The sequence below is a fragment of the Melanotaenia boesemani genome, chromosome 13, assembly GCF_017639745.1.
Source record: "Melanotaenia boesemani isolate fMelBoe1 chromosome 13, fMelBoe1.pri, whole genome shotgun sequence".
NCBI classification, from domain to species: Eukaryota; Metazoa; Chordata; class Actinopteri; order Atheriniformes; family Melanotaeniidae; genus Melanotaenia; species Melanotaenia boesemani.
In genome coordinates, this window is record NC_055694.1 from 13016439 (window position 1) to 13043169 (window position 26731).

General features: G+C 38.1%; 2 protein-coding genes across 2 annotated transcripts in view; one reads left to right on the plus strand and one right to left on the minus strand.

The window, feature by feature from the left end:
- b4galt5 (UDP-Gal:betaGlcNAc beta 1,4- galactosyltransferase, polypeptide 5) overlaps positions 1–2604 on the minus strand; it is a 29697-nt gene extending 27093 nt beyond the window's left edge. The window contains exon 1 of the mRNA XM_042004012.1: positions 2080–2604. Within this exon, the coding sequence (XP_041859946.1) occupies positions 2080–2188 (109 nt within the window). The 5' untranslated portion in view covers positions 2189–2604. The remainder of the gene's footprint in view (positions 1–2079) is intronic.
- Positions 2605–3925: 1321 nt separating this feature from the next.
- On the plus strand, positions 3926–26203 carry slc9a8 (solute carrier family 9 member 8). The gene is made up of 16 exons (XM_042003993.1): positions 3926–4255; positions 4840–5024; positions 6537–6617; positions 7669–7727; positions 14209–14292; positions 14902–15003; positions 15210–15244; positions 16078–16221; positions 19359–19500; positions 19597–19702; positions 19813–19929; positions 20007–20089; positions 20184–20295; positions 20839–21059; positions 21636–21782; positions 24875–26203. Exons 1-16 carry the CDS (start codon positions 4020–4022, stop codon positions 24986–24988), a joined length of 1968 nt encoding a protein of 655 aa, XP_041859927.1. The 5' UTR covers positions 3926–4019; the 3' UTR covers positions 24989–26203.
- The last annotated feature ends 528 nt before the right edge of the window (positions 26204–26731 follow it).

Sequence of the window (26731 nt, forward strand, 5' to 3'; positions counted from 1 at the left end):
TTCTAACAGTCATATGTGTCCTCATAGCCTGTGTATGAGGCCCAAAAATTTTTTAAATTCTATCTCCTCTCTCACTTGCTTGCTCCACTTTTAGCAAATGTGTGAGAAACGGGGGAGTCAGAAATCTTTCTCTTTGTGACGTCACAAAGGGAAATAACCACTACCCCCGGTAGTGGATACTGTCGTTGACCCGCACCCCGGCTAGGTGAGTCTGCCCTCTAAAATCACTGAGAGGGCACCAGCGAAAACCAGATCCTCGCCCAGAGAGGGGCGTGGACAGGCACCACTCATGAACATTTAAAGGTTCAGACACAGAAACAGCCCGTTCTCATTACAGCTCACTAGAGCCACATTTGAAATGGCTGCAATTAAGGACCAAGGCTGAATTTAGGGTAATATACTTTTAAAACAATGTTGTTGGACCTCTGATACCCATATAAAATTGTTGAAAAAAATGTATAATATAGGACCTTTAAGTATCTTCCCCAAGCCATCACATGATTTCCCAGCTTTGGCCTGCTGTAAAAGACTTAAACACAGCATTGAGCAATAGCAGGAAAAAGCTGCCTTGTTCCCGGCTACCATCTATAATTAATGGACTGGTGCCGCTGGTCCTTGCTCCGTTTCTAAACAAACCCCCAGTAAGCCACATGTCCATTAAGGCCCTACAATACTCAACACCCTGGAGGATGAACATGGCCAAGTGCAGCTCTCAGCCAGCCAGACACCATCAATGCTGGAAAAATAGTGAACTAGTGAATTATTTTTATCTCATTTACTCAGTGATTATCTGTTTTTTTTTTACACATTTAGATGAATCATTGTGCTCACTAACTGCAACTCACAGTAATGGGCCCTGCATATGAGAATTGATTCAATTATTGACTAAGTTGTCTCAGCTGGTAAAAAGCGTGAAAGGATCAATTGCCATTTTGATGAGTAAGAAAGACCAGCTTGGTCTTTGATACTTTTTGAAAGGTTACTCCTCTATGACACAAACAGTCGCTGCCCACACAGACCATAATAGGCTCTCATTTTCCCTTATGCTAAACATTTGCTCTTCTGACAGCTTGATGTTCAGCAAGCACAATGTCTGAGCAATGAAAGATTAAGCAACATATAAGACAAGGTTCCAGTGGTGCATATTTAACTCTACCTGGTGCTTTGTATAGCAAGCTTCGCTCTTACTGATTCCAAAGTGAAATATATTTAACCATATATTTGACATTAATCTGTGTACTTGTCAGTGATCTTAAAACCAGTAAGAGGACATTTAAAAGAGATCATGCAGACACAGTTAAGGTCAGAGGTACATGCAATTCCCATTTTTCCAAGAGAGTTACAAGACAAACTGTGCTAGAAAGGCTAAAGTAATGGGAGACAATGACCAAACTGGCCAGCAATATCGGCCATATGTATCCAGGCAGTTAAATGAGTAGAACGTGATTTTAGCTAAAAAATAATGTAATAAGCAAGTTACTTGAGACTGAGGTGACAAACATACACACACAGTTGAAACAAAGCCTGACAATAATAAAATAAGTCAAGGATGACGAATGGGGATTGGAGACATGATATTACACAACTACATATGACTAACAGGCAGCATATAAGTAATGACTTGAAAATGATCTATTCACAAGTATAAATAACACTTAGCCCTGTGATCCATGATTCCTAATGTCACCTTTTGCCTGCATATAACAGCCAGGGTTAGCCTTAAGAAACACACAAGTTAACTCTGATTATTCAACTGATGCCAAAAAATTAAACCAAATCAAAGCCCAAATACTAAATTGGTCTGTGGCTCCAGACATAATTGAACAGCCGAAAGGCCTAGTAATTTCAGCGAGATTATAACAGCCATGCTCATCAGTTGTACTATTATTATCATGGTCAGGTACGTGGATATTATAGGATCAGCATCCAGCTGAGTCTCATCACCGACTGGTGATACCACGGCTAAGCAGAGGCGCATGGTCGTACTGTCACACATGACCTAACGGCCCATACACACAGCCTTACTTCATCCCTATGTCTGCCAATTAAGAACGAAAGGATTCATTTGAACCGACTTACCGATTCCGGGGGCGGAATAGATGAAATACAATGCCGAGGTGGACAGTGAAAAAAGGAATAAAAGCCCAAGGAATGACCTTCTCCGGAACCGCAAATGTGTCGGCATCATACAGGCAGCAAAAGCACACAGCACGTTTCCTTATTTACTGCGACAGACCCGTTCTGATATGTCCAGATGCCAAAGCCTGTCGTCTGCGGACTGTCTGAAATAAATGAGCCGAGTGGAGTGGTAGGGTCTGCGGCAGCGGTGAGACAGGCAGCTAGGAAGTCAGTCTATTTCCGCGGCAGGTCGACAAAAAGGATGGGACCTCCAGTCATCAACCGAGACACTCGATTTCCATTCCTGGAAAGATGGTTTCGATTTAAGTAAAAGGGATGTCCGATGTAGAAATGGCTAGTAAAGACAGTGCGGATTGAAGTGGCCTGGTGTTGTCAGTGAGAAACCATCTTTTAGGTTCCACACTTCGTCGCTGATGGTGTCCCTGCCGCTCCTGCGCCTTGCCTGCCTGCCCAGCCCTATGAATGGAGCTGTCCCTCTGCACAGAAAAAAAAAGAAAAAAAAGCAGTACCTCGAGTAGGCGTTAACGGCAGCTCCAAACCGACAAAACACGTACGTGCTAAACGTTGAACGTACCCAGATCCAAAAACACTCGAATGAAGTCCCCTGATTCACTTAGTCAAAACGGTATAGGCATATAGAATAAAGTAGCTACTTAGCTTAACAGGAGTCACATGGTAAATACTCTAAGTAATTCTAATGTATCTGATTAACGACTTTTATTGAAATAAATAAATAAAACTATACGATTATATTTTCCAAAGGAATAAAACGTTTAAATTTGTCTTACAGGATGATTTAAAAGTAAAACAGTTTTATTACACGATGTTTTGGAGATGGTCCCAAACGCGTTGTTATTTCCCATTATTAGCTATTTATTTATCTTAGCGTGTGTGTGTTTGCTGCGTATGTACCCCCCCCTAAAAAAAAAAAAAAAAAAAAAAAAAAAAGTGTAGATTTGTAATGAAACGGTTGCAGTAAGTCAGCATGGTTTTTTTTTAACTTAGTTTTATTTGTTTTTATTCTGTCTGTATTACTGTTATTTAGTGTTTTATCTTATTGTTAAGCACTTTGTGATTTTATCTTGAAAGGTGCTATATAAATAAACATTTACTTATTTACTTACTTACTTATATGCATTTAGATGTACATTTAACAAGCAATGTGAAGATAAAACAAAATGAGAATCTCAAATAAGGGGTCACCTTTTCTAACTGGATAAATAAATAAATGAATAAACACACACACACACACACACACACGCACGCACACACAAAATGGGGTAAATTATAAACGATCTTTGTCCCATGTTTAAAGAGCTAAAAAAAAGTTTCGTGTAACCTGCCGTCGTTTAAAGTGAGGTGGAATACTGTTGCCTGTGTTCAGACATAAACCAGATACCAACTTAAAAAATCCAGTCTTTTAAAAAGTGTATTATTATTATTATTATTATTATTATTATTATTATTGTTGTTGTTGTTGTTGTTATTGTTGTTTTGTATAGAGTTTGCAGTGGCCATTGAATGCAACATAAACTGCAAACGGAGGATTGACGCTTAATTACACTGGCTTGTGGGAAATTGAGTAAAAATAAATCACTGTAAGTGTCGACCTTTCTGATATATGTCGATAACTTAGTCAGCTAAAACGATTATAAGATATATAAAACATTTTATGCAAGAAAAACCACATTTACATCGTCTGTCTTTGTCAACCCCTCTTTAATTCCCAGCCATAAAATAAACTAAAAACTACAAGTCCCGGCAAAACCTTTACCAGGAAGTGGCGTCTTGTCAACATATACACGCAGATGTGGATATGAAACACTCAGTTTTTTTTATTAGATTGTATAGCTTTCGGGTTTAACGTAATCAAATTAAGGATGAGAGGTGTTTGCCTTAAAGTTTTGTCTTTGTCCCTCTTGTTGTTTTTCGTAAATCTGTGCGTGTCAGAGCGATCCGAGAGGGAAAACAGGTTGAACCTGCACGAAAGAGCCGAGAGCAAACAGGGGAGTGTACAGGAAAAAACTCCAGATAAAACCAAGGAGAAAATTGAAAATGATGACAAAGTTTATGAACCTGATTCAAACGACTCAAAGAAGGATGGACAGTCTGTCAGGTTCGAGCTAACACAATATTTTACTACTCATTCTTTGCATTAGCTAGCATGAATTTTCTAAGTAATTTCATTATGTCACATATATTGCCTTTGACGAACAGATTAAAGACACGTCATCATCCTACCTCTCCGCATATTTTCATTTTCGTTGCTTAAACATAAATTTAGTATGTATATTTAGCAACCTTAATTGTTATTATACCCCAAAAAGTCAGATTTATAAGTTTTCAATTGCATCGTTGTCTTATATGCGATAAAACGAAATCAGTCAACAGCTTCAAGAAGTTAAACAGTGTAAAAAGATTAATGAGACGCATCCAAATCAATATATTTGCTGCTGTTATTCAGTTTAAATTTGTCACATGTAGGGCATTAATAAATGCTACTTTTTAACACAAAGATTGAAGACTATGTACCCTAATTTATTTCTTACCTTCAGTATATTTATTTTTTCTGACTTGCAAGTTTTTGCTTGAAAGAATGAACTAAAAGTGGTAAACACTTAATAACAGTATGACAAAACAATCTATTTACCACACACCAACAGGCCTTTGTTTCTGATTTTTGTTTGTCTTTTTTTGCAGCAAGTCCAATGACACCACTGAAGTCTTTAACAATGAGACCCTCCACTCTACAACAACCGCCACCAAGCCTACTACACCAGCACCCCCAACCCCGAAGCCAATTCTTCCCGTGCAGACAGGGGTCAAAGCTCAAGAGGAAGAGCAGTCCAGTGGGCTGACCATATTCTTCAGCCTGCTCGTTATTGGTTGTTATTAACTTTATTGATTTTTGGTGTCAAATTAAGGTGTCTTTCTTCTGTTGTGTTTTCTGAACAACTCTGTGCTGCTGTTGACATTTACCTTTCATGTTTTGAGAATAGTTTTCAAAGGAGATTGTAATCAAATCAGAATACATAACTAGAGATATACTCACTGTGGTTAAGACAATAAGTAAAACTAAACTCTCATACTGCTGCTAATAGAGGACAAATATTCAGCCACTTTGCTGTTTCATGAAACTAACTTTGTGGATGGTGGTGGAAGAGGGTAAAGGATAAGATTTGGTTAAGCATTGTAAAGTTAGAGTGCTACAGCTGACACATCAAGTGCCCATTTTGCACACTAGGTTACTGTCCCAAAGTAAGTTTAAAGGCTAAATATTATTTTGTATTAAGGCAAGGCAGTTTATTTGTATAGCACATTTCATATACAGGACAATTCAAAGTGCTTTACATAAAACAAAGACATTACAGATATTTAGAAATATAAAAGGCATCAACACATAATTACAATAAAATAATAAATTACATTAAAATGATTAAAAGCAAGATAAGTTAAAAAGTTAACACGCAAATTTCATGCATAGGCGCATGAGAAAAGAAATGTTTTTAACCTGGATTTAAAAATGTCTACATTTGGGGAAAGTTTAATCTCCACTGGCAGTTTGTTCCACTTGTTTGCAGCATAACAGCTAAATGCTGCTTCTCCATGTTTAGTCTGGACTCTGGTCTGGACTAGTTGACCAGAATCTTTGGATCTAAGAGCTCTGCTAAGTTTAAGCCCAACATTTAACTGTAGATTAGTTGCAAGGAACCTGCTAGCAGTAAAAGCGAATGCATTTGTATTCTAAAGCTAATGCCTAATCTAAAAAGCTAATCGAAGGGCAGTAAATGAGAGCCATCTCAGAGTGCGATGTAGAGACCACAGGCCCAAAAAGCACTTCCTGCCTCTCCCTTCCATGCTTACGCATACCTTAATTTGGCCACAGTTTAACATCTACCCCCACAACAACACAAGATTTTATCAGTCAGTCCTTGCTAGTTTCACTTCACATGCACAATGTCTAAGACCCATTTGCTGCTTTTTTTAAACCTGTTTACTTTGTTGTGATTGTAGTTTTTTTTATCTTAAGTATGCTAACATGCAGTGACATGGCTTTACTTCATCGATTTACACAGCTGCCTGTTGTCATAAGAACTATAAGTTTTTTGTAGTTGCTCTGTAGCCATAGCACAAGTGTATATGAACACCTTTGCACATTTTAGTTAGAGGAATTTGAATTTGGAATTAAAGCAAATTAGATTAGAGGCAGATAATATTTCTTCATCCCTTTCCCATCTGCAGTCAACTAAATGAGAGAAGCCTAAAACAAATGAAGCGCCATATAATGCTGGGGTATTTTGGGCTTGATCTGAGAAGATACAACACAATTTTTTAAACTAAGATGCATTTGTCAGGAATATTCATTCAGCTGTCTTTTACCTCTTTCCCCCTCTCAGGTATCTGCATCATATTGGTGCACCTGCTTATCAAGTTTAAGCTGCATTTTCTTCCTGAAAGTGTGGCTGTTGTGTCCCTTGGTGAGTACTGCTTATGTAACACTCTGCTCAGTACACAAATGAATTTACCATGTTGCTATACTTGAGAGCATCTCAGGATGTGTTTAAATGCTGGAACAGTTTTAGACCCACTCACTGTTGTGACATCTTTTCACACAGCTTCTGCAAGGTGGAACTTTGCTCTTTTGTTGTACTTTGCAGTGTGATAAGGAAGCACAGAGAAAATAAACGTGTTGCATCTTCAAGCTGGTAGCTCATCTAGTAAATTCTAGTCCTTTACTGACTACTTTTGTGACTTTAACAAATGTGTTTCTGAGCAGAGCCTAACTCAAGGATGTAATTTGCAGCTTTTAAGAATCCAGGAATACCTTGTGATTTGAAAAGGGAAAAAAAAAAAAAATCTATATCCTGAAATAGAGCTGTGGTTCTTCTGTCAGGTCACCTCAAGTTACCTCGTCCTTTAATTCCCTCCATTGTCCCCCTTCATCCGTCTTGACCCTGATTGGCTTTTCCTCTTGCATGGCCAGCATGTTTCATGTGAGATAGCATTTGTATCAGTGTTTGGAGCAAAGTACTCTGTTGTGGAGAGATAACTGTCTGCCTACAAATCAGGAAGGGCTGTTTTTCCTTTCTCTCCTCTTCCTCTTTACCATCTCTGCATTGTCAATTTTTTCCCTGCTTTATCCCTGTTCATCTCACAATATCTCAGAGTCTTGCACATTGCTTTCAGGCTTATATTTAATTTATTTTTTTATCATCTCTGTTCCTGTTTCTTTCTCCCCCATTTGCCCTTTACACAGCTTTGTTTTTCTTTTAATTGAATGTTCTGCAGGGATCTGTAGTAACAGGGCTGAATGCCCAAAGGGATTTTTTTCAAAGACAAAACTCAGACAATAACATTTTTTAACTCTTTATATAAAATATATCCTTGAATGCAGGTGCTGGAAATTTACTAGGCATCCTTTTATTTAAATAAAATCATTTGTGTGTACATGCATTGAAAATTTCATGAATGAGGGTTTTGAAATATTTATTTATTTGTCTTATGTTGGATGTCTCTCCACCTTTTCAGGGATTCTAATGGGAGGCTTCATTAAGATCATTGAGTTCCAGGAACTGGCCAACTGGAAGGTATAGATTGTCTCTTTGTTAACAACCTGATCAAAATGTCCTTTGTTCTATTCACACATTTACTCTTTAAGGTACTAAGTTCAAGTTCATTGGATTAGTTTACCATGAATTAAAGTAGCTTCATGCAAACACCAAACAATGCACACACCAAAAGCACGGGGATATTTAAAAAGAATAAAGCGAAGCGCTGTAGTAAAGAGGGCAGCAGAATGTAATAACTTTTCCCAGTTTAATGACACAGTTTGCCACTCTGCTCATTTCCTGGGAAACCCCCACCCACTCAAACCAAATAAACATCTGTAGCCCCTGTGCTGTATTTGTTTATCTCTCCTTTCAGATCTTTTTTTGGTTCGTCATTAATTTCCCTGCTGCTCTGTCGCAAGTCTTATCTCACTATGTCCACGTTGTTTCCTCATAGTGACACACATCATTTTTTGCTTGCTATCGTTTCCCATGAGCCCCTTTTTTTCTGTTCTCACAGCCTTTAATTAACATTCCTCATTCCCTGCCAGTTAGACGGAGAACGAATGAACAAGTGAGGTAGAGGGAGGAATCTAGAGAGAGTGGGAAGGGAGAAAAAGAGGACAGGTTGTGTCAATGTTTCTTGCACACAGGGTTGCATTGTTTTTTAGCTTGGGGGCCCCAGGGTGTTGCTGAGTCATCGGCACAAGTAACCAGAGCCCCTGCGGCCCCTCACCCCACATAGCCTCTTCCTGTGAACCTCCAGACGACCATCTCTACTTCTGTGTTTTAATTTTCAGAAGCCAGGTCTGCTCAACTGTCTGGTTAGAAGGCTATGGCTTCATGAAGGGTTATTCCATTATTGCTTAATGAAAAACATGGATTACAATATTGTAAAGTTGCACTATGATATACACAAGCATGAGGATGGACATGCTGAATGGTTCATAGGCTTTTAGTGAATTAAAAAACCCAAGTTATCATGAAAAATCCATCACATCTGACCTATTTGTTTTTGAGACAGCCTCTAAGAGGAGGTTGCATCACGCAGCGTGCTCAGTGAGTAACGCAGCCAGTGGCAAAATTGATTCTGTCAGCCTTTTATTTTTGCAACTGCTAATCTTTCTTTTTTCTTTTTTATTACTGGTCAATATTTAACCACTATCACAATAAATAGAAGTATCTGTTCTCCCTGATCAAATGGGACCATCATACCTTCATGTTTCTTGATTTTTTTGCCAAATGTTTATGTAACTTTAATTTTGGGATCATCTCAGTCTTGAACTACGTTGCGTCTGAAGTTCACCCACTTGGCTGATCTGTCAAGCCTTTAGGCCTGCCCTACAAAACCATCAAGATTGTACAAACCCTTTAGGCAGCAACATCCTGTCATGGGTGGACTTGTACACACATTTTTTTTACCCTCAATCTTCTGCCTTCATTTGTAGCTCCAAACTAAAGACTAAGTTGTTGTATTATTATGCTAATATACGCTCTGATGAGTTGATTTAGAAATCTCTCATACCATAGTTCGTCCAGCGGTAGCTTCACTGTATGTTGCTAACCAGTTTGTAAAGTACAATTCTAGAAAGTCAGTGTAAATTTTATATACTGTATGTCAATATACATGCATGTGAAGAGTGTATTGACTGATGGATCAATGTCAGTTGATTTGTATTTGCAGATAACATGCTGCTAATGACGTTGGCTCCAAAAATTATAGATGAACCAGTTAATGAACCAGTTTCGAGTTCACTGGTAATGAGTCGTGACTAACTTACTAATGAGTCTCAGACATACGGTCCTCTTCATTGCCCATAGTGTTGTGTCATAATGTGTTATCTTTATATGTAAATATTAGTGGTTGAGCACTCCTCCAGGAATGGCTGCTGTCTGTACCTGCCTTCTGTTCGGCTTCTTCTCTTCGGCCTGCTCATTCAAACCGTCTTTCGGTATGGCTGTGAAATAGTGTGTGCACCTCTCTATCTTATGTCTATAATAATTCTCTTCTGTCCTGTGTACCGAGGTGTGGTGCTGTAATCATTTATTAGTCACTTAGTAAAACCTAACTGGTCTTTTGTTTACATTGTATATGTATAATTTTTAACTACCTACATTGTTGACTGATGGAGGCTACTAAGAGAGGCTTTTTGTTGTTCTTTTCCAGTGAAAAGTAAAGTTAGTTTTGTTTTTTATTAAATTTCATAACTCTTGTTTAGAGTCTCCCTTTGTTCTGATTATTTGTTGGTTTAAATAGCCCCATCCGCCCTTTGTTTCTCCCATGTTTTTCTCTTGGTATTTCTATTGTGAGGAGAGCACACTGATCTTAAATAAACAGCTTAACTATGGCTCTACATCTGAATGCTTTTATGATACTTCTCATTGTCTCTAATCAAACCAGATTAGTTTTTACATCCCACAATACATTTTATGAATAGATTTGGAAGTAGATAGCAGCCCTCACCGCACCTCCTGCAGCAGCTTTAGTGTGTGTTTCTCAACATGTGTCTATCTGTGACATTACTGTTACAATCTGTGCTGCGTTTAACTGGATGCAGTTCAACATCTCGCTTGTCATTGTTGCAGAATAATTCATTACCAAGTATAACAAAGTTTATTATAGGAAAATGAACAAAAACATTTACTTGTAAGTAAGTGGGAGTAGTCGTCTGACTTGCAAGAAGTCAGGCGAGGACTCTGCTAGATGGATCCCTCCCTGTCCTCAGAATCTGGAGTGGGTGCGTAAATCTGTAGATTGGTGTCGTAAACAACCTGTGTTTTCTTCGAAGAGTTAAGCTTTGTTCCAGACCTGCGTCTTTACGAGTACCAACCTGCACCCGCTATCAGAGTTCTGAGGAGACGGGAGATTTTTGGTCACTATGTCCATTTAGTGAATTCTAAGCAGAACAGAAGAGAACACGATGAACAATGCACAATGGATAAAATGTTGAATGATCAGTGTAATAAATGTATATATTAAAGAAAATGATTCTAGGTGTGATTATAATATAATTTATGGAGTATAACAAATAAAATTTCTTCCACATCATCCATGCGAACTGCACTGAAGTTAAAATGAGGTTAATACAGACAATATAGAGTATTAATGTGTCCAACCTTAGGAAATCTGGAAGATCAATACAATTCAAATGCATAAAGCAGGAAATTAGCAGAAATTATATGTGACTGGATGCCTTAAGTTGGTTCTCCTTTTTGTGAGTCTCATTGCTTTATAGTCAGGCTGACAGAGATCTTGAAATGATCATTGTGCAGGTGCAGCTTCCAGACCTAAAGTCCCTGAGCTCCTGTCCTGGCCTGTGGATGTTACAAGCCCACACCATCTGAGCTGCTGCTCATTTCCTCCTCCTCATCAGTAAAAGTAACCCCTTGCCTTTCCACTGACAACTTGACAGATTCATCCTGCATCCAAGTCTGCAGCAAGAAAAATATCCACTTCCTGGATATCTTTTCTGTCGCCTTGCCGCTGCCACCAAACTTGGATTCAGACTTCCCCGTGTCCTCCTCCCTGGCTTGGTTCTCTACCCCCATGGCGATCTAAATCCATACCACATGCCATGTGAAAGCTGTTTAACATGTCTTTGGGGTGGATGGTCTTCTCTGTGTGTTATGATGACACAGAGCTCTTGGTTTACTCTGATGATTTAGTTAATTAGTTCACAAAATAGGTGAATGCACAGAGATCAAGCATCTTATAGCAGCCCTCAGTAATCGGCTCCAGCTAAATATTTCAATGTCCTTGATTAATAATAACCTGTATGTGATCACTCAAACACATATAATACATCTTTTCAGCCCATAAGCTGAGAAATTTAGCTCCAAACTAGTTTTCATCAAAACAAGCTGGAATTTAGACGTATGTGTTTAAAAAGTTATTTAATTTAATTTAATTTAATTTATATATGTATTTATTCATTTATTTATCATGTAGCATGAGTGAAATATTTAGAAAGAACAAAGGACTAAACTAGAAGGTATAAAATACATTTGGAAATGGGTATATTTGTTAAAAAAAGAAAATAAAATAAAAATTCCACACGCTACTACCAGCCTTTATTTAACCAGCTCTCCTTCTACACTCCAACTAATGAACAGAAGCCTTTCCTTTATGTGCTTTTCTGGTACTTGTTACTGCTTTTCCTTTTCTCTCATCTGCCCATTTCTCCCCTGTGCTGTGACACAGATTGGAGAAGAAATAGCTCGCTGGTACAAAGTAACACGCTAGCAGGAACAGGTCTCTTAGGCAAAGCACAGGCAGAGTTAAACAGGTGAATATATTTACACCCCAGATAATAATTTTGTGTTCTCTCTGTTAAATTGTTCTAGTCTGCACTATAATATCTGGGCTCATCATTTTTCCCTCTGTGGCTGCAGCGGTGTGTTTTAAGCCCCAAAGGGCAGCGCATACTTTTAATAGATGTCTCCCTCGCCACAGAGGGAGAGAGACTGACACACGGAGAAAAGTTTTAATTGTGGTTTCAGGGGCCTTTTTCCCATGTGGTGATGTCACTGGCTGTCAAAGCCGAGCCTCCAGGGAGCTTGTACTCTGAACGATGTTCTCTCCAGCAGTCCCACTCATATTTTTTTCTGTTATCTCTTGGCTCTTTTTTAAGTGTGTTCCCTTCATCTTTGGCATTCATCTTTATTCATTTAGTTCTACCTCTGTCTCAGCACTTCTAAAGAATATACCAGTCCTCTGCTCTTTGAGTTTATTCATTTCATCTTCCCTTCTCTTATTTTTTTTCTGCTGTCTATTAATATATCAGTGTTTGTGAAATCTCATTATTATTGCTCACTCACCAGCTTTCCCAATAGTTCAGATCAGTCCATTACATTCTGACTCAGAGTCTTGTGGTTAGTCTTTCAGCACAAGTATATTTATTAATAGTTTTAATTAGTGGTGCATCTTAGAACTACCAAACACTTTCTTTATACCCCTTTTTCCCCTTAACTTCTAAAATGTCCAGATGATTCCTGCTTCATGTTGTTTTATATTAGCTTGTTTAGATGTGTGTGTGAAAAGGCAGCTTGGATTTTCCATCACTTCAGTGGACATTATATGTGACAGCGGAACATGTGCATCCATGTGTTTAGAAGTACAGCTGTAGATGTCATATCGTAGTGCATGCATGGCATACCTTACTGTATCTAAAGTGTTAAGCTGGACTGAAAGGTAGATTTCTGCTGGAGATGAATGTCATGGTAGTAACATCAACTCTGGTTACCTGGAAGCGTTAGTTGGCCCACTTTTCCTGAAATTTAAATGCATTATTAGACTAAGTAAGAAAGAGCAATGCCTTTTAACTCAACATAAACCCTCTATAGGCTGTCCTTTATGCTTGACCTGTTTTTAAGGGCTTTTAGCCATAACACTGTTTCGTTAGAGCTAAAATTACAACCTTTATAGTAAAAAGTGTCCTGTGTTGTTGTCTCATCAGCTCTAATTTTACATTAGTCATGTCCATTATCACTATTTGTCATGAATGAATAGTTAGATAAAAAAAACTTACTATAAATCCAAAAGATTAAATCATGTCTCCAACTTGGCTTCAACTCTTAGCTGCACTTAAGCTGTTTCAGTACTTTTTAGGAAATGTGGAAGTAATTATGTTCATTCCCAGCTGTTTGTGAGGTTGAGATTCATGCTCTACCAGCTGTCAAAACTGGCTCTCATAGTACAAAGAGTGAGATTGTTAAGCGGGAGGAGCAAACATGACCGGCCTTCTTCTATCTTTTAGACAGAAACAACTGCAGCCTTTACCAGAAATGAAGTACTCCCACACGATTGTTCACTAATGCAGTGTGTATTTAATTTTTACATTATTACTATAGACTATGCACAGAACTCCCACTCCCATGGCTACTACAGGAACACATGGTGCATCACGCACACCAGAGCAGAGTGTAGGACATTGGCACAAGATGCCAGTGCCTGATCTGCAAGGCTGGCCCATTTAGCTGAGAAGCAACAATGATTTCATTATACTGCTGATATAATCACAGAGCACTGGTCACTGGGATACTATGCGTGCATGTCTGTGAATGAATGAGAAACTCAGAGCTGAAGGGGGGAAAAAAAACAAAACGATATTCCAGGATTCACGTCTGTTTTGAAAATGTAATGGAGTCAGAATGCATGTATGAATGGTAGGCTGGTTGGCAGGTATGCCCCCTGGCAAGCACCTGACATCTGCATATACTGTCATACTGGAGTTAGTTTAGTAAGATGAAGGCCTGCAACAGCTCAGGCATTTTTCTCTACAAGGAATAATCAGCATTCACATTTATTTCCTTCAATTTTCTAAAGCAGCATCTACCGTAAATGCTTGCATTTCTCCCAGCTTCACACTTAGAGGAACGTGATGTGTTCCCTTTAAGTCATCACTTTGTTATTAATGGTTAGTCTACAAGTCCAAATCAAGATTAGTGTCTGTCACCTGTCCACTTTAGTTTAATTTAAAACTGAAGTATGTGTCACTCTGTCTTTTTCCTTCTTTTAAAGGAGGAAGAAATGTTCCGGCCCAACATGTTCTTCCTTTTGCTTCTGCCGCCTATCATCTTTGAGTCTGGATATTCTTTACACAAGGTATGGCAGAATATTTGCTTAAACCTGGTTTGATGTGATTTCAGACGGTTTTCTTTCTAATAGCAAGAAGGAGGCAACTCCAGTAGTTTCTCATATGAGCATGAGTAAGTTTCTGGTTGAAGTTGCTAGTCTGATTTCATCTTCAGTACAGCAGGATTATTTTTTAAATTATGGTGCAATTTAAAATAACGTGGAAAGCAATGCGGGACATGACTCGAACTGGGGCTACTAACACAGCCATGTCTTGCTAGAGTATTAGCATTCTGGATTCCCGTGGGTTCCACCCAGGCAATTCCAGCTCCTCCTCAGACCGTCCAGTATATAAGGACTAAGGTTTAATAACAGCAGTCCACAGCACATTATGTCATTATGGCTGTGTCCATTTTTTACATACAGTTTGTTATTTCAAGCACTCCTAAAAAGGTTCTGTTTTTTTTTATTAATTTATTATTTATCATTTACTATGTTTAAAGTGAAATTGGGATTTTGTCATTCAAACTCAACTGTGCCCTAATTTTCTGTTTCAGGCTGGCAACATGTTATGTAACTATGTGATTTTTCATGGCATGCTGTTAAGTCTGAATTTGAGCTGTGTCTGTGTGTGTCCAGGGCAACTTCTTCCAGAATATTGGCTCCATCACCCTCTTTGCTGTTATTGGCACTGCCATCTCTGCCTTCATAGTTGGAGGAGGTATCTATTTCCTTGGTCAGGTGAGGATCTCATCCAGCAAGTCTGTCTTCTATAGAAATAGGCATACTTTTCTAGGAACAGCAAGTTGATACAAGGAATATTAAGTTTTTTCAGTAATGTACTGCTATTATAACTTTAATTGCTTTGTGGACTCTTTACTGTCCATCAGTGTTGGTGTCTTTGAGATCTTATGCGTGTCTTTGTTTTTTGTTCTATTTTATCTCAGGCTGATGTGATCTACAAGATGACCATGACTGATAGGTGAGTGGTGGTGTTATTCTCCAGCTATTCATTTGATTTAGATATTCCCAACCCCCAAAAAAGCACCAAAAGCTTTCCTTCTGCACCAACTTAGAAGGAAATTGGATAATGGTATTCCATACTTGCATCCGCCCACTGACACAGACAGTCCACTGTAAACTAAGTCCTCCTGAGCTAAATAATTTATCTGTTAGCAAATTCCAGACAGCAGGATAATCTGGCTGCCAGAGGTAGCTTACACAAACACAACGGTTAACTCCACACCCATGTGTTTTTAGGCGGGACCTTGTGCACAGATGATCACATGTATAAACCCAGAGTGAGCATGGGTGTGAGTCTTGTTTTGAAGCAGGGCGTTTACCTGTTCACATTTCTTCCTAGCAAAAAAAATCCCATTTATCTGTATGTTTTAGTTCTTGTTTGTAGGATTTGTCAGAAAGTACTCAGAAGATTGTACTAACATTTGCAGTGGAATTCAGGGCATGGGCTAAGAAAGAGCTGATTGTATTTTTTTTGTAGGGAAATTCCAAAAAACAGTCCTGGATTTGTCCCTCCAAACATCCTACAAATAAGCACTCATTTCCGCCCACAGACCTCAGATACTTTTGCATAACTCTGTTTCCCCTTCACCTACAATAATTGAATTTTCACTCTGCCATATAATCTCTTTGGAATGGATTTGTTTACTTCCTTCAAGTTGCAAAACCTGTTTGATGTGCTGTTTTGTTCTGCTTCTCCTGCATGTGATCATTTGAAACTGTAACTGCCTGTAAAAATGTTGCTGTTAAATTAAGTGTTTTTTCTCTGTCTCAATCCCTTCCTCCATGATGTAGCTTTGCCTTTGGCTCTCTAATCTCAGCTGTGGACCCTGTAGCCACTATTGCCATATTTAATGCTCTCAACGTTGACCCAGTCCTCAACATGCTGGTATTTGGTGAGAGCATCCTCAATGACGCCGTCTCCATTGTCCTAACCAAGTAAGAATCTCTGTCCACTCTCTGTCCCACTCCATCATGCCTTGTATAGTTTACATAGCACACTCCGTGCATGATGTGGACCCAGGCTTTTACCACCAGCAGCACTGAAGATGACATGCAAAGTCAGTGTGAAAGAAAAACTTAGACACAGAGAACCTCTGTCACCAAAATTTTGCATGCACAGATAGGCATGGCAAACTCATACATGAATACACACAATGATTACAATGCCCTTCTTAACTTGTATTTAGATGGAAGTGTTGGATAAAATATTTCCTGGTGATCTGTGTGCCAGAAGGAGCCCACTTTCTTTCCTTATTACTTTTTTTCTTTCCTTTGGATGAGAAACTGAAATGACGTAATCCCCAGTGTATCTTTACCAAGAAAGAATTTGTAATGTGGACACCTGTTTTTTGGCAGGATTTACATGTATGTGTACGTGTTTCAGGTTTCAACAGTCATGCTTCTGTCACTTCAAATAGGACATCAACTTCCCAACTTGTGGGCCATTGCTTGTCTAGTGATGCTTGCAGCTGAACTTGACAAAAGTTCAACTTTTCAAATGGAAGTCAGTAGAATCGGTTGTGTGTGATCCTGTGACAGATTGTCACATTTCCAGCCATTAGGCATGAATAATGTTGTTAAAGTATTTCGTAAGTGTGAATCACACCCCATGTTCTAACTTCTGAGAGTCAATATTTTTTTATTATTTAAACACCAGTCCAGAGATGCAGTGCAGATTGAAATTACGTTGCATCAGATCATAAATAAAAATAGAAAAAAACATAAAAACAACATCAGCAGCAGCCAGAATCTGTGGTGTTTAAAACTGATTAAGTAGTTTAAAAGGAAGCTTGATAAAATTAACATTAAATATGGCAAAAAACAACAAAATAAAAACTTTATGTAGACTTAACTTCCATAAATTAGCTCACCTGGAAACTAATTCACGGTTGAAAATACACTGAACTTTAGCTGGAATGGACAACTATTATATTTATAATCTAGTTTTTGGACTTGAAAAGTTTATTCTCCATACCAGGTCTTCTTTTTGATAAAAATGTAAGGATGTTTGCAGCTTTATACTGATTTAATTGTCTGACCTTGTGAGGTATTGTTATAACCCATCATGGTTTTATTGTTTGCTTTAGTACAGTAAAACTTTTATAGATAAAAGCGAATTCCTCAGGACTGTGAAGATGGGATAGGTAGGCTGGTGTAGGCAGGCATCTGAACTCTTGTTCCTTACCTGGTTTTGTGTAAATTATACATTACACTGAACACTGAAACAAACAATTTATGTTGTTTTGTATGGAAAAATGTCAACATCACCTCATTGATACCTAGTTTTATATGCTAGTAATGTTTATCTCATCATCTGGAAAATTATAAGTCCAAATGCTGGAAAAATATCATGAACAGATGAGTATCTGTGGCACACTAAAAACTCAACTTGCTCGTAATGTTTAGTTTATACAGGTACACACACATCACTAGACACTGTATACCTGTGTTGTGTATTATTATTGTTTCTATTCAAGAAAAACAAGTTTCTCAGAAGTGGACAGTTCACTCAGTCTGTCTGCTGTCTTTGTGTTTACTTTACTGCTGCCTAATTCTTCACTGCCAGTTAAACGTCTAAAGTCATATCAAGTGTCTGCAACCCCCTGTAGGGTAAATGACAGCATGAATAATAGATACTCTGAACAGGCCTGGCAGTTTGTTTGTTAGCACCTCACGGAGTGGCTTTTTTAGAAGGCTACCTAACAGTTTGGCTCAGTTGCTTATAACAACCATATGTCTAATTCCTTTTCTTGGGAGCTTGTAAGTAAACATTACAATCACATTATTCTATGTTGTCTGGCAGTTTGTGAGGATAATTATTATTATGAATAGGATTTAAATGGTCTGTGGTACTTATTTATCAATGATTGTAATCTTAAAAAAAAGGGAAACACAAAGGAATTAATCAGTAGGTGACAGGAAGCTGTTGACATGAGGACTCAAATGCAGGCACACAAGGCAAGAGGAGGCAGACCGGTTCAGGGTAAAGGCTTTAATTAAAAAATAAATAAATAAAAACAAAAGGCATAGGTGGCAAAACTCCAACATGGCATGGACTAAGACATGAAAAGTAACAAACCTTGGCATCAAACATCACTGACAGCAATGGACTGGCAAGCAGGAACTGAAACCAAAGGATTTAAATACACTGAAGGACAAACTAGACACAGGTGAAGTGACTGAAACCAAAAGAAAACACAGACCATGACCCTAAACACCAAAAACCAAGAACATAAACCAAAAACATGACAAAAACTCAGAACATGAAAAAATATAAAAGTAAACCAAGGAGTTGTATTTTTTTTGTTTTATTATTATTTTTTTAATAAGAACCAAAAAGATAGAAGAAAGTTAAATACAGTTGCAATAAGAAAAAGTAAATTAAAAAATATACCCTAAAAACACCAGTAGAACAAAAGCTGAACCAAGAAAACAGATAAAAGCTGCCAGACCCTCCAGAATGAAATACTACAAGCACAGTACTACAGGCACAAAAAGATATTTAAAACACAGAACTCAGAGTGTAAAGTACAGTGTGTAGGGACTATAGAGGAGTGCACAATCCAGATAATTCACAATAAGAAAAATATAGAAAATATGGAGTTTTGTTCCTTTTCATACTTATTTGCCCAATTGCATTATTAGAGTGATTACAATTTCTTGAAAACTAGTATTTCATTATAATTTCTGCCAGACTCAGTTGGGAGAACTAACAGAGTACATATAAAATATTTAGCTGAGATTAATTCTACATTTGTTTCGTATGACATTCTTTTTTTTAGTTATTTATTTTTTATATCCTGTTTCCACTCATTGAATTCAATGAAATTGTGAAATGAATTAAAGCTGATTTGTTTTGTCAAGATTTGCATTTATAGTGTTCCTCTCTCTCTCTCTCTCTCTCTCTCTCTCTCTCTCTCTCTCTCTCTCTCTCTCTCTCTCTCTCTCTCTCTCTCTCTCTCTCATACTTTCAGTGATGGAGTGTTTCTGCCCCCTAGTGTTAGATGTTGGTATTACAGCACAGAATGTGTAATAATTTTTCTATCTTTTTTTTTTTTTCTTTTGTCCTTCAGCACAGCCGAGGGTTGTTTTTCACGCTCTGACAACTCCATGGTAACAGGCTGGGAGACCTTTTTGCAAGCACTGGGTTATTTCCTTAAAATGTTCTTTGGTTCTGCTGCACTAGGAACTCTCACTGGACTTATTTCAGCTGTTGTATCCAGACTAACTTACTGAACATGCATGTTTGTTTGCAATATGTGTTTTTGTAATTCCCGGTTTGGTCTTAAAATTCCCTAACTCATCGATCAGTTTCTGAAACACTTTGACCTGAGGAAGACGCCTTCACTGGAGTTTGGCATGATGATCATTTTCGCATATCTTCCCTACGGCCTGGCTGAGGGAATCCAGCTGTCTGGTGGGTGTAGACATGAACAGACACAGATCCTTATTGAGAAGTAACTAGAATGTAGTATGCTTGCATTTCCCACTGACCCCCACCTCCCACCTAACTCTCTTCACCTACAGGAATAATGTCTATTCTTTTTGCGGGGATCGTCATGTCTCACTACACCCATAACAACCTGTCTCCTGTCACCCAAATCCTCATGCAGCACACACTGCGCACAGTGGCCTTCATGTGTGGTGAGTGAATTCTCCGTTTCCACTTTCTTTTAACTTCTTTGGAAAGTTTCAACGCTATTTTAAACTTCTCTTTCCAGAGACATGCGTGTTCGCCTTCCTTGGTCTCTCCATCTTCAGCTTCCCACATAAATTTGAAATCTCTTTTGTCATCTGGTGCATTGTAAGTGCTTTTCATTTAGTTGTTAGAACAAAGCAGAAGGTGAGTCACACTTACTGTCTTTACTCGGATTTGACAACTATCATTCTTTTTCTAGGTCCTGGTTCTTCTCGGCCGAGCGGTGAATATCTTCCCTCTGTCCTTTCTGCTGAACTTTTTCAGGGATCACAAGATCACGCCTAAAATGATGTTCATCATGTGGTTCAGTGGTGAGATGACACAGTAACCCATTCAGTTATCATTTTTTGAGAATATTGGACAGTTAGCTGGCCATGAATGCTCGCGATGGTCCCCTCATAGAGTGCATTTATGTCTTTGGGGAAGAAATGAAAGTAGTATTTTTATATATCTCCTAATTTTGTGGAAAGTACTATTTAACGCATACATATATATGTATATATATATATATATATATATATATATATATATATATATAAACTACGTTTATCGTTGTCACTTGGAAGCAGTTTCCCATCAGAAAATGACAATTTTCTGCCCATTTGCATGGGTTTTGACAAAGAGAAATGTTTCTTTTTCTTCTTTAAGTGCAAGACAGAAATCGTCTCTTCATTTTAATAAACCGGCTCTCTCCTGATTACAGCAGTTGTACCGCTGCAGCAGGAAAAGACACTGACTGCAAGTCTCTGCATGTGGCCAGTCAGCAAGAAGTTTGAAGACAGGACAAGAAAAAGCGCTAACCCGCTAACATTTAGGTTTTAATTACGCATTGTGCCTTTTTTTTTCCCCACCAGGCCTGCGTGGTGCTATTCCATATGCCTTGAGCCTTCATTTGGGCCTGGAACCTATTGAGAAGCGGCAGCTAATTGGCACAACCACCATCATTATTGTGCTCTTTACCATCCTCCTACTTGGGGGTGGAACCATGCCACTCATCCGCATCATGGACATTGAAGATAGCCAGTCAAGGCGTAAGAACAAGAAGGATGTCAATCTCAGCAAAACACAGAAAATGGTAATGGATGGCACCCTCTGCCACAACTCAGAGGCAGTTTTTTTTCTGCAGTGTTACTAGCTGTGCCATCAGACTATTTTCAGAGAGAGGGAAACATCAAAGGGTTGATTGTGCTTTGAGAGAGTCGATGCAGAGCAAAGCACTCTCCTCACACAGATGTTCTCTTTAACAGATGGCACTGATACAATTTCCCAGACACTATAAAAAAGCTATTGTGTTTAATATTTCAGCTTACTCGGCTGGCTCTAACACTAGATAGTGGGTCATTCTTCTGAAATACATCCTACCACTGGGGCCACTGACAGCTTGTGGCAGTGTCTGTATGACTTATGCATACAGCATTTGCATGCTTGATGTTTTCTGAAAACTACGCCTGGAGGTACCAGCAGCTAAACCCTCATTTTTTTCTTACGGTTCTGTTTTGCTTCCCCACTCTCGCTGTTGTCCAGTGATTTAAAATTTCCCCGAATTCACCCCTCTTCCCTTTCACTACATCTTTTTGTTTTTCTTTTAGCTTCTTTCCTTTTACTTTGTTGTTTGTCTGAGTACTCTCATCACCTCATCTTTTCTCTTCAGGGTAACACCATAGAGTCAGAGCATCTATCAGAACTGACAGAAGAGGAGTATGAGGCTCACATCTACCAGAGACAAGATCTGAAGGGCTTCATGTGGCTTGATGCTAAATACCTTAACCCCTTCTTCACCCGCAGACTTACTCAGGAGGTAAGAGGGACAGGGGGAGAAATCCTGTGTCACGTTTAAGGTCACATGTTATTGCTCCCAATCCCTTAAGCATGTTTCATTGTTTTTCATTCGTACTGCTTTGCTGTCACCTAAGCATAGCAACCGCATGGTGGATTACCCCTTTGTTGAAGATGATGAAGGCTTGAAGCTGTCACTGTCATCTGTGACTGTGATTTAATTTGTTCTCAGATGTACGACAGCGTTTACTAGATATTGGCAGCCCCTTTTCTGACTCTGGAAATAAAGCGCTGCATTGATGTCTGCATGGAAGAAAAACAACTTCACTGAATTGCGTCTTTTTGTGCTAATGCAGAATGTCTTCTGGAGCAGCTCTTGTGCAAATAAGAGTGGTTGTAAATTTATGAAACTTATTTAAGTCTGATAACTTACTATTTGCACTGAGATTTAATGAACATTGAAAGCAGGAGTAAAGCCTGCAGCATTGTGTTGTTGGACATACAAAAGCAGCAAAACAGAAGATGAACAGATGAAGTTACAGTTTATTTTATTTGAGACACAAAACACAAGACAAATAACCATTAAGACACATCAGCTGTAACAGAAGAACCAACTTTCTAAGAGGATGTAGGTCTCCTGGTCGTGTCGGAAAGCTTTGACTGGTCAGAATCTGGAATTGGGACCTCTTGGGGTCTGGTATCGAGATCTCCTAAGATGCCTTCAGCCGACCCTCATGGTCCAGCGAGTTGTGGATCAGACTCTTTCTGGCTAATGTGGATGTTGCATCGGGTTTCCTAGCAAAAGATTTAATCAAATGATCAATAATGTTCACCTGTCAGTGTCTTAAACCTTGTGCCTAATCAGTGTATAGTCCTTGTGTTCAGAGTAAAGCCAATTAAGTTATCAAGTTGGTGGAATTACCATAACATGTATGCACATGACCTTTATGCTGTTATGTTTACATGTGTGTTTATTTATATAAAAATGCCACCAACTGCCAGCATGGTGCCAGAATAAGTACCGTTGTTTTCACTGCCATACAAGTTGTGGGTGTAAAAACCAAAACTACACAAGTTATATTATTCTTTTATTTATACTGCTCTTGTCCTCTCATCTGTTGTTTTAGTTTTATCAGTAAACATACCCAACAGATAATCTGCTAAAGTAAAAATAACATGTCAACGGAACACTAAAATGTAAATCTTTCCTAACAATGTCTGTTATGAACCACTAAACTGACTTTGTTTAAAAACAGGGGCAACAAAAAGCAGTTTTGTAACAAACCCTCTTTTTACATTTCTTGAGCAAGTAACTGGATGTGGGGTATATTACTGACTGACTGAACCAATAGTCAGTATTTGGTTCCAAAAGTCCATATGATTATCTTGGTAAAAGAAAGTCCACCTTCTTTTGAGGACATAGTTAATAAAAATATATATCTGATCCCTCCCAGATCTTAAAACCAGCTGAAAGCATCCTCAGATGAAAAACTAATAACACTTTATTTAACAAAACTACACCCTTACTGCTTTTATATGAACTGAGAGTTAAGCAGCAGCCAGATGCTGCAAATATAATATTGTCAGTAAATCATCAGCAAGTGTGAGCACCACTGAAAGAGCTGAGGTTTTGGCAGTTTGCTGGACTGGATCATTAAGATGTGTATCTTAGTGAAGCAACTACTGCTGTCCATCATTCTGGGAAGGATTATAAGGTCATTTTATTCTACAGTGAGAGAGGCTGTTCACAACGGAAAACACTGAAGACACTTGCTAATTACTTGTGGATGTCCTAGCAAGTTCACTCCAAGGTCCAACTGTGCAATACCCGTAGAAATGGATATGAAAAATAAATAAACCAGAGCTACATCTCAGACTCTGTTGGCATATTAAATGTTAAAGTTTGTGTCAGTACAGTTAGAATAAACAAGTATAGCTTTTTGGAATGGTAGGAAACACAAAAGCAGGGCAGAGACTGAAAATTAACTGATGTTATCCTTAATAACTATTTATATTTGTGATTTTATGTTTTCCAAATACCAATTTCTTCCATTGCTGTCAAACCCTCTGTATCCACAGATAAACCAAATAATTTCTGCGAGCTCACTTCAAAAATGAGGACAGTCTAAGTAGAAGTTATCAGCCTGGCAGCTGACAAAACTGTGAATGTGAGTGAGATAGTTATAGGGAACTTATTGTGTTGCTGTATGTCATGATATATATATAATTTAAACAGAAGTATAACTGTCAATGCATATGGAAATAAGTATGTTGTTACACACGTGTGCAAATTGACAGCATAATCAAATTCTATATTGTGATCAACATCAGGATTAATCAATAAAGAAAATAAAATTGTAAATATTTTTTTTTTTAAATTGCCCAACCAGACATTAATGGGACCTTAAGGGAGTTGTGTGTAAATGTCAACAGTCCTCAATGAACCAAAAGAACTTTATAAAGAAGAGTGGAGAGAAATTCCTCCACAACAATAACAGATTACATCATAGTAAAATGATCACTTGGAATTATTACTGCATTAAAGGTGTAAAATGTCACACGTTGTTCATCTTTTGTTAAAATAGTTTAACAGCTTACTAAAGCTATCCAAGACCTTCTATTCAGTCTCGTACATAAATCCAGTCCTGCAACTTTAAAAATTGTAAGAGAAACAACGGAAGGTTTTATTTCCACCTGCAGTCTGAGTAAATTCCCCACTCAGTCATGTCTGTTTGTACCTGAAAAGGATGTTTTTTGCAGTTTTGAAAATGAGTCTTTAAAGTGTTCTTTCATGTTGCCTCATCAGAGCTCACCTGTAAACTGGGAATTTCAGTAAATGTCTTAAATTTGAGCATTTGTAATAATAATTTCTTCCAAAATAACTGGTGCAGGTTTATCTAAAGTGACAGCAGGAGAAGTTTTGAGCTTGGCTGAACTGACACAATGACTTTTTTTTCCCTTCAATAATAATCTCGGTCTTGATAAAAAGAAAATATTAGGAGCTATATTATGTTTAATCTCCTTTCTGGGCTACTTTAGCTCAGGTTCTGTGATATTTATCCACATCATGTAGTCATTTCTGTACTTTATGCGTGTTCCTGCATTCTTTTACAGGACCTGTTACGTGGCAGGATCCAGATGAAGACCCTAACAAACAAGTGGTACGAAGAAGTTCGGCAGGGACCATCGGGGTCTGAGGATGACGAAGATGAAGCAGAACTCTTATAAATCCATTAATTTCATATGAAAACAAAGAACAGCGAGTCCTGGATGCTAGATGTGTCTGTCTGTGAAGACAAGCACACTTTTCACCCGTCAGTCACCTACAGCTCGTATTTCTTCGCCTGCTACAAAGTTCATGTTACAGATGAAGTTAAGTCGCTGCCTGCGGCGGATTCCTGATGAAACTGGAATGTGTGAAATCATCTTCCTGATAAAAAGGGATTTGAAAGTTGTAACACTGGATGAAAAAAGAAAATCTGTGAAAAATTACATTTGTTCTGAATGCCATATTTCTAGTTGCTGAAGAACTGACTGGATTATCTGACTGTGCTTCCCTGTTTAGCTGAGCTGCACATGGGAACCATTCCCTGTTTCTTTTCTGAAATTGTGACTCGAAAAGGAAAGCAGCCAAGAAACTAATGTAAATTTTCTTATGTAAAGAAACACTGATGCACTTCTGCCCTCTCTTGTTTTCACATTTGTATTTCTTATAGCTTTTGGGGTTAAGCTCTGTTTAAGTCTGCTTGAAGTTTAACTGGGGAATAACAACCAATGCTGCTCAAGGCCAGATTTTAAAAGTGGGATAAGCCACAGGTTTGCATAACTTTCTCTTTAGATTTAATTCTCTCTGTACCTACATTTGTATTCTTTAATGGTTTTCAGTAATTGTTATATATTTTTTAATTTATTTAAATTAAAAACCATATATTCATACATATGTAATGAAGATGAAATAAAATGAAGAATGAGCTACCGCTGCACCCCTCAGTAAGAAGGCAGCTGAGACAGAGCTGAAACAAGAGAAACCTGGCCCAGGAAACTAATCATTTTCAACACGTTAAAAAGCTCATTTACTGTGGAGTAATAAGAATCTAGAAAATTGGAATTTTTTTTTCATTTCCAACTATAGTTTCTCTGTTTATTTTCACTGAAGAGTTTCTTGCCTCTACACTGTGTCTAAAGAGGGCCTTGAAACATTTCTTATGTGATTTTTACCATGGAAGGGAAGGCACAAATGAATGTCCTTTAAGTGTTTTCTTTTTCTTTATTTATAAAATGTTCTTAAATTGTTTGTGGGGTTTTGTATAAGCTCTATGTAAAAAGAAAAAATAATATATAATGTATTTCATGAAGACATCCTGCTTCACAGTATATTTTTAACACTTGTTAAAGCATCTTAAAGTATGTTTTTCCACAAATAAACCTAAGTGAACTAAAGAACTTGCTGGATTGTGGAGAATCAGAAAAGAAAATCAGATTCCTGTTTTCTTAATGTTTTCCAAATGTCCTATACAAGAAAATTACACATGTATGATAGTCCAACCTGAGAACTCATGTTTCTTAAATATGACTCGGATGAGTTGAGATAATCTAATTTGATATTTCAGTGAGTTTCAGTTTGAACTATTCAGTAATCCTTATTCTAGTGGGGCTCCTACTCACTTTCTATTTCATAAACTACCTGAACTAATTAGCTCTTAGATTGCATTAAGTGTAAATGTGAGATTATAATACATCTGCCTGAGACAGGAAGCCAGACCAGTCCGCAGAGTAATTAAAATACATAAAGAAGGTTACTGCATAGTCCTGTTGGAGAAAATATACTCTAACCTACAGTCAGAGCTCTCGTGCTCAACCCTGAGGAGCACCAGGCTGTCGTACCCTCAAGACCTCTCATGGGATCTCATTAGGCATACTGATGAGGAGGCACCGCTCTTAAACTGGAGGAAGAAATTATATCACATTGTC

Excerpts from the sequence above, each read along its gene's own strand:
- slc9a8 (XM_042003993.1), top strand. The coding sequence starts at position 4,020 with ATGAGAGGTGTTTGCCTTAAAGTTTTGTCTTTGTCCCTCTTGTTGTTT. Across the intron at positions 16,222-19,358 it reads GTCTCCATTGTCCTAACCAA|CACAGCCGAGGGTTGTTTTT; the intron begins GTAAGAATCTCT and ends TTTGTCCTTCAG. Across the intron at positions 20,296-20,838 it reads GTTCATCATGTGGTTCAGTG|GCCTGCGTGGTGCTATTCCA; the intron begins GTGAGATGACAC and ends TTTCCCCACCAG.